General features: G+C 41.9%; 1 protein-coding gene across 1 annotated transcript; it reads left to right on the top strand.

Annotated features, from left to right (window-relative positions):
• The first annotated feature begins 1,003 nt into the window (after positions 1–1,003).
• On the top strand, positions 1,004–5,264 carry FEZF1 (FEZ family zinc finger 1). The gene is made up of 4 exons (XM_089672130.1): positions 1,004–2,103; positions 2,197–2,331; positions 3,563–3,695; positions 3,908–5,264. Exons 1-4 carry the CDS (start codon positions 1,315–1,317, stop codon positions 4,225–4,227), a joined length of 1,377 nt encoding a protein of 458 aa, XP_089528256.1. The 5' UTR covers positions 1,004–1,314; the 3' UTR covers positions 4,228–5,264.
• Positions 5,265–7,732: the final 2,468 nt, after the last annotated feature.

Below are 7,732 nucleotides of genomic sequence, written 5' to 3'. Positions count from 1 at the left end.
CCACACAGATACACATATATATATATATATATATATACACACACACATGTATACATGTGTGATTGAATTTATTTTTTTAGAATTTTGAGAAAAGTCTCAGCTTTCTGAGGGTTTGGTTTCTGTTAATGTTTTCACTCACAGTCTTAAATGATCTCTGAGCAGCACTTGGTAGTCTGTTGAAGCAGGCTAGCAGCTGCACAGGACAGGCATTGCACCCAAGGCTCCAGCCAACCTGCAATGTGTATTGTAGGTTAACAGATTCCCCTGGCCGGATCTCACACACTGCTCAACAAAGAGCTGCCTTGGCTGCAGCAGAGGGAACTCAGAGCTGCGGGATTTCAATGAAACTTTTCAGCCACTATAGAGCTGGGCTAAATGGCAGCAGCCTCTTTGTGAGATCAGAGCTATGATTAGGGCAGGCAATCTAGCACTTGCAATCCTTCAATGACTCCATAACAGAGTGGAATTATTTGATATGAGACATGTAAGTGTTGTGAAGTGGACACTTTCTCTTTTTCCCAGGGATGTGATCTCCACTTTCAGAAAACTCCTGGTGCCTGCATTGGCGTTATTATGCCTGTGACAGAAGTCAGATGGAAGACAGTGAGATGGCACAGGTTCCTGATTGCTCTCCATGAGAGGGGCAGGTAGGTAGTGTTAACATATAGGTGTATAGAAGGTCAGAGAATGCAGACACACCAGGAGAAATCCACTCTAAGGAGGTTTGTTTGACAAATAGAGAGCGCCACCCTCCCTACCTTTTCCTGATTTAGCCCTGTGCTTTCTGGATGATGTCATGCCAAAGCCAGGAGGAACATTGATCTGAGATCAGTGCTGGCTCTTGAGTGTGCTGAACAGATTGAGCAGAAAGGAAACAAGACTCCCCCTCCCTTCTCTGGGCGGGTGACTACTAATCGCCAATAAAAGTAGCTTATGCTCCCCCCTTTAACAAAAAAAAAAAAAAAAGGGAAAACTTTTTCTGTTGACTGCTGGAAACGAATTGAGCAATTATCTAGTTTACCTTCTCCTCTTGGAAGTTAACGATTGGCGAGATCTTTACTGCGTTATTGACACAACACATCCCATTGAGCAGGCCTGCTAGCAATAAGTAGTGATTGCTTGGGTGTCATTGCTGCTCCATGTAATCTGGAATGGATTGGCACCTGTCCACTGGGCTGCTTGTGGTTGGATTGTACAGCACCATGATGATGAGGAGGACGATGATGATAATCACTGCCCCACTCCCTGCGAATCACTGACAAGAAGGGAAGGTGGCGTCTTGAGAAGAAGACATCTCCTTCAGCAAGCCAAGACATGGACAATAGTGTACAGCACAGAGCTACTAAAATCCTAGCCAGAGAACATCTTTCCAGCAGAGTCAACATGATCAGCACTTCCAAGCCGCTGGCTTTTTCCATTGAGAGGATAATGTCAAGGACTCCAGAGCCCAAATGTCTGCCTGTACCCAGTTTACTGCAGAGCTCAATGCACAAGGGGGAGCAGAAGCAAGCGCTCCATGTCAGCTCGTCCTCCATGCCCTGCATGATCCCCTTTGTACCTGTCACCTATGACCATTGTCCCAAGCTTGGCATCACTGGTGCTGAACTGAGGAAGAGCCACCAAGACTCCTCATCCTCCTTCAGCTGCAATGAGCTGCTAAATTGTGCTGTGACTTTAAAGGGGGATTTTCCCCGAGATGCCTTCCCCCTTCCCCAATACAAACTGGTCCGGCCTCGAGTGGTCAATCACTCTTCCTTCCATGCCATGGGGGCAGCTCTGTGCTACTTCAACAGAGGCGATGCTCCGTGCCACCCCGCTGCCAGTATAAACATCCACCCTGTCGCCTCCTATTTCCTGGGCTCCCAGCTGCACCAGTCTCCCAAGTCCTACCTGGCAGAGAGGAACAAGCTGGTGGTCCCGTCTGTGGAGAAGTACCCATCGGGGGTCTCCTTCAAGGATCTGTCTCCAGCCCAGTTTCAGCACTACATGAAGGAGAGCGCACACTCCCTCTCCGACAAGATCGCCTATAAATCGGCCGCCAAGTACGCCAGCTCTTCCCCGAGCAGCAAGCCAAAAGTTTTCACTTGCGAAGTTTGCGGAAAGGCAAGTACATAGGAGCCGTGAGCGCCCACCATCCCTGTTCTCCCAGCACCCTCCTCCTGCCTTACACATGTCTGTCTTTATCTCCTATTCAAGGTGTTCAATGCTCACTACAACTTAACCCGGCACATGCCGGTACACACCGGGGCCAGACCGTTCGTCTGCAAAATCTGCGGAAAGGGCTTTCGACAGGCTAGTACGCTGTGCCGTCACAAGATCATCCACACACAGGTAAGCGGCTACTGGGAAGAGATGGGGAAAGAGAGGAAGAGAGAATATGTGGATGGGAGAAAGACAATAGATAGGGGACAGCTAGTAAGATAGGACAGTTACAGAAAGAAAGAAAGAAAGAAAGATAGATGACAACTAGGGAAAGATGGAACAATACAGAGGAAAACTACAGAAAGAAAGTGAGGACAACTAGAGGAAGAAAGAAAGGACAACTAAAGAAAGAAAGGACAACTAAAGAAAGAAAGATATAGAGGACAACTAGAGACAAATCGTAAGAGAAAAGAAAGAAAGAAAGAAAGAAAGAAATGACAACCAGAGAAAGATAGAAATAGATAAGTAAGAAAGAAAGAAAGAAAGAAAAAGAACGAACGAACGAAATGACAACCAGAGAAAGATAGAAAGAAAGAAAAAAATAGATAAGAAAGAAAGAAAGAAAGAGAGAGAAATAGAGGACAACTAGAGAAAGATAGAAATAGAGGACAACCAGAGAAACATAGAAAGAGAAAAATAATAATAAAAGAAAGAAATAGAGAACAACCAGAGAAACATAGAAAGAGAATAATAATAATAAAATAAATAAATGGACAACCAGAGAAGCATAGAAATAGATGACAACTAAAGATAGAAAGAAGTAGAAGATAAGCAGCGAAAGACAGAAATAGATGTCAGCTAGAAAAAGATAGAGAGAAAAAGGAAACGAGACAAACGGGTATATAAAAGGTACAGCGAACATGGGATAGAAAACAAACCTAGAGAACAATGATACGATATAAAATAAAAGATATAGAGGTGAGATAAAATGAAAGAAGGATATAACATATAGGACAGATAGATATAGAAATAATATAGAGAGCAGGTGGTAGTAGAGATGTAAAAGAAAAGATACAGCGAACATTGGATAGAAAAAATCCCCACAGAAAAACAAAACAAAACAAAAAACACAGAGGGCAGAGAGAAGAGGTATAAAATAAATCACATAGAGATGAGATAAATGAAGACAATAGACAACAGATGTATGGGAAAATAAGTAAATCTATAAAGTAAAGAAAGTAAAAGATAGGACATAATTAGAGAACAGATGAAATATACACTAAAAGTTGTAGAGAACAGTTAAAAAAATACATAAATAAAAAAGGAGTGGAAGATAAGAAAGGAAATGTAAAGTGTGTCTCTGATATTATGTGGCACTACATTGATCTGAATTGTCCTCCTTGTATTTGATCCCGCACAGGAGAAGCCACATAAGTGTAGCCAATGCGGCAAAGCTTTCAACAGGAGCTCCACGCTGAACACGCACACGAGGATCCACGCAGGATACAAGCCTTTCGTCTGTGAATTCTGTGGCAAGGGCTTCCACCAAAAAGGTACAGTTATCAGAATGTCCACCGACATCTCCATTGTAGCCTGTGTGCTGTCATTTCCCTACCTCATCTGTACTCCTGACATTTGGATGTGATGGTGCTCTTGAAGTAACAATTTTAGGAAATTAGGATGAAGGGGAAAATAGGCAGGTTCAGAATTGGAAAATGATCACTTGAGTTGTGCAGCTGCTGATAAGTGCTTGTGTTCATTGCAGGTAATTACAAGAACCACAAGCTCACTCACAGCGGGGAGAAGCAGTTCAAGTGCAATATCTGTAACAAGGCATTTCATCAGATCTACAACCTGACCTTCCACATGCACACCCACAATGACAAGAAACCCTTCACCTGCCCCACCTGCGGCAAAGGATTCTGCAGGAACTTCGACCTGAAGAAACATGTGCGAAAACTGCATGATAGCAACACTGGAGGGGCCCCTGGGTCAAGTCCAGCTGGGCAGGAGGAGTTGGGAAATCATCCCAGGGACCAGCCTTCCAGAAACCAGAGCCCCAGCCTGCAAAAGGGCATTTACTGACACTTACCTGTGGACACCTTTACCCCCATCTCACTGAACATTTTAATGCACATTCTCTTAAAGAAGAAAAAGATTTAAAATCCAAGTGGACATCTTTGGATCTGAGGTTGGTCTAGGGGCAGTGGAGGGGCTGCCTCTATGGGGAGGGGGCAATCACATGCCAAAAGGGGTTATGGGAAAGAATACAGGGGTAGCCATGGTGCTTCAAGCAGCTTTATCCTCCAAGAACAGGGTTTCCCAGCCTCAGTCTCAAGTCCCCCCCAACAGGTCATGTTTTCAGGATTGTCTTCACCTTGCACAGGCACTTAAAATCATTGTCAATGGCTTGGTATTCATGACAGATTCTATTTCTAGGAGGCAATTCTAAAAACGTGACCTGTTGGGGGTACTTAAGGACTGAGGTTGGGGACCACTGTCCTACAGGATCGCTTCTGGAAAACTACTGGAATCTGTGAAAATAGTTGTTTACAGGGGCTGAAGGCGGCAATGATACTTACAGGTTCTACTTTAGTCACCTTATTGAGTAATAGGCCACCCTGATGAGGACTCTTTTGCCCCCCTTTTCACACCCCCGGTCCTATGTGCTTTGGAATAAAACGTTTACACTGGTTGCTGTCCTGGGGAATGGTTGGTTCCTACCAACTTTTTGCATGCACCTAATATTATTTGAGTATTATGCTCTAATTATTTCTTCAGCAGTTTATTATTGAACTTTTTTGGTGTGTTTTGTAAAGGTTCTATATTGCTGTCATCACAGCTTTGCAGAGTTGAACAGATACTGATTCTGTATATTTGACGTATTTATTTGGATATGTATTATCCTTTAAGGAATGCTGCGCCAATTTATTAATTCTATTTATTGTAAATATATACATACATAAAGGTTTATATCTGTTGTGTGTGTCCGATGCCATCCTATTTTTTTTTTTACTGTTGTTTGGGGTGCAGAGTAACTTCTATATTGATAGAGCGTTTAAACATATGTATAAGTTTTATTCTTGCACGTGAAAAATAAACGGTTTCATTGTGGTTATTAATCAATGGGGAAGTTTCTGTTTGTGGATTGGATTTCCTGAGGAAATACAAGTGCTAGGCTGATTCCTTCAACGTATCATTCATTTATCTTTATTGGGAACCTGAGATATAGGTGAAAATAAATATACAATTGATGCCAGGTCCTTGAATTGGAGGAAGTGTTAATCAGCAATCTGCTACACTCTATTTTTCTTGCCAAAACACTGAAACAAGTGACATCAATTAAGAAGGGTAATTAGTAGGGATTTATCAAAGGCTGTCTGTTATTCTATTAGCTTGCCCCCTTGTTTGGTGCCAGCAGCGCCTTATAACTTCTTTACACTGGATTGGGAAAGGCAGGAGAGTTTATACTACTGTATTGTAATTATTGACAGCTGGAGATCTACTACCAACTAGATGGCCATGCACTGTACAATCTGATTGTACAATCTCCTTAGGATCTGCCGTCAACTATATAGTGCAAGGACCTGTCAGATTTGTTTGGGTTTATCCTTATATTACATAGTTTTGGTAAATCTAAAGGAGACTGAATAGTTTGTACAGTATGTAGTCCTTTATGGACATCAGCCATGCTACACACTAGAACAGGGTTTCTCAACTAGGGTTTCTCCAGAGGGTTCCTTGAGCAATGACACATTTCTGACTTTCAGATACATTTCTAATACCAATGCTCTTTTTAGCTATCTGTAAGGGGGTAATTCTTCCCAATGACACAAGTGTTAGGAGCAGTCTTCCCACTGACCATCACATTATTGTATCATGAGTTTTAGACATAGTAATTTTTTGCAGGGGTTCCCTGAGACCAGAAAGTTATTTCAGGGGTTCCTCTGTGTTGAAAAGGTTGAGAAAGGCTGCAGTAGGCGTTTATTGCAGAATAGGTGTTTATTGAAGTCTAGAGCTCTTGTCCCTGATGACACATTACATTATACAGAGTTGAATGTCATCATAGTCTAGAATAGACTACTTATATCCAGCAGACAGATATAGACAGGCGTAGCTGATGATCTCACTCGACATCTGTACCTTCTCACCACCCTCACAGCTATCGATTTGATTACCTATAATTCACACACCGACCAGATCCTGCCATCAGATCTATTGCTGCAACTTTGTACAGAACTCTACTGCATGTTTCTATCCTCTATGCGTTTAAGAACTCTGAATGATGGATTGTTTTTATTAATGGCCATATATAGTTGTTTTTTTATGATGATTATTATTACAATTATTTAAATTATTTCCAAAAAGACTTGACAGGTCTGGTACAACTTTAGAAAATAAAGCTGAAGTTTAGCTTCCTCACAGGCATCATTTAAATAATGCAATAATCTCAGTGTGCAGGCAGCAATAAAACTTGCAAGTAGAAGATTGTAGAGGCAGAAAATTGAAATGGAGATACATGTAGGAAAAATACTAGGATTATTGGGCGGATTTACTAAGGGTGTTGAGAGTATTCACATAAATAGATTGTGTGAATGATGCCTTCAATTATCCGATCATGTGCAGATGAAATAAGTAGGCTGAAAGTTGTTGGTTTTTTTTTCGTTACATGATTGCATAATTATATATATATATATATATATATACACAAATACATACGCACACACACACATATATATATACACACTAATTATACAGAGATAGATAGTATGGTAAAAAGATTCTCCAGCGTTTTTTTAGAGCCCCAGAGCACGAGGATCAAGCGAAGATGTACTATATGATATGGTAGATGTGAAATGTAAAAATATGACTTTTTGCACAGCTGTATTGATGAAACCTCAATAATTTTGCTGCACACAAACACCAGCTGTATATTCGATGAGGCCCTATTATTGATCAATATGCTGTAGAGCTATGGATAAAAGAAAATGTGAAACAATTCGTTGTATTTGTATTGTTATATTTGATGTGCTACTGATAACAACAAGGCGATCTCCTCTCTAGAGTTAGCAGTTGTTTTTCTTCATTTTTCTGCCAAACTTGTACTAAGGACCAATGATTGCCTGAATGGCTGAGCAAGTTGTGTGTGTGGGCTCTGGCATGGCACGGGTTAAAGGCAGGGTGAGCCACCAGTGTGGAACAGACGGGCTCAGCAGACAGGGACAAAGGGAGGAATATGATCACACATGAAATGGAGACAAAAAAAGGAGAGAGAGATCGTTGCTAATTGCCAATTAATGATGAAGGACTCATTTCCCTCATTGGAGTTTGCTTTAAACCGCTCCAGCTATTAATGTGGGTTTTCTTTCTCCGGCAATTGTCCTTTTTGTGTTCCCCCCACCTGTTCTTAAAACGCACAGCTGGATGTGACTTGTACTTTTCTTCAGGAACGGTGCTCACTTTAATTGGCATAGCCCCAGTCACTGGAGACTGCTTGTGGTCATCACCCCATCATCCCTGCACCTATGGGACTCTCCACTACTGCACTCAGCACCATTCCCACAAGGCGTGTGCCCCTGTAGGGGTGTAT

The sequence above is a fragment of the Staurois parvus genome, unplaced genomic scaffold, assembly GCF_062004578.1.
Source record: "Staurois parvus isolate SC_StPar_1 unplaced genomic scaffold, SC_StPar_1.0 ptg000120l, whole genome shotgun sequence".
Classification (NCBI taxonomy): domain Eukaryota; kingdom Metazoa; phylum Chordata; class Amphibia; order Anura; family Ranidae; genus Staurois; species Staurois parvus.
This window is presented reverse-complemented; position numbering and strand designations above follow the sequence as displayed.

Coding starts and splice junctions, on each gene's coding strand:
- FEZF1 (XM_089672130.1), top strand. CDS start 1,315: ATGGACAATAGTGTACAGCACAGAGCTACTAAAATCCTAGCCAGAGAA. Junction 2,104..2,196: donor CTTGCGAAGTTTGCGGAAAG/GCAAGTACATAG, acceptor CTCCTATTCAAG/GTGTTCAATGCTCACTACAA. Junction 3,696..3,907: donor CAAGGGCTTCCACCAAAAAG/GTACAGTTATCA, acceptor TGTTCATTGCAG/GTAATTACAAGAACCACAAG.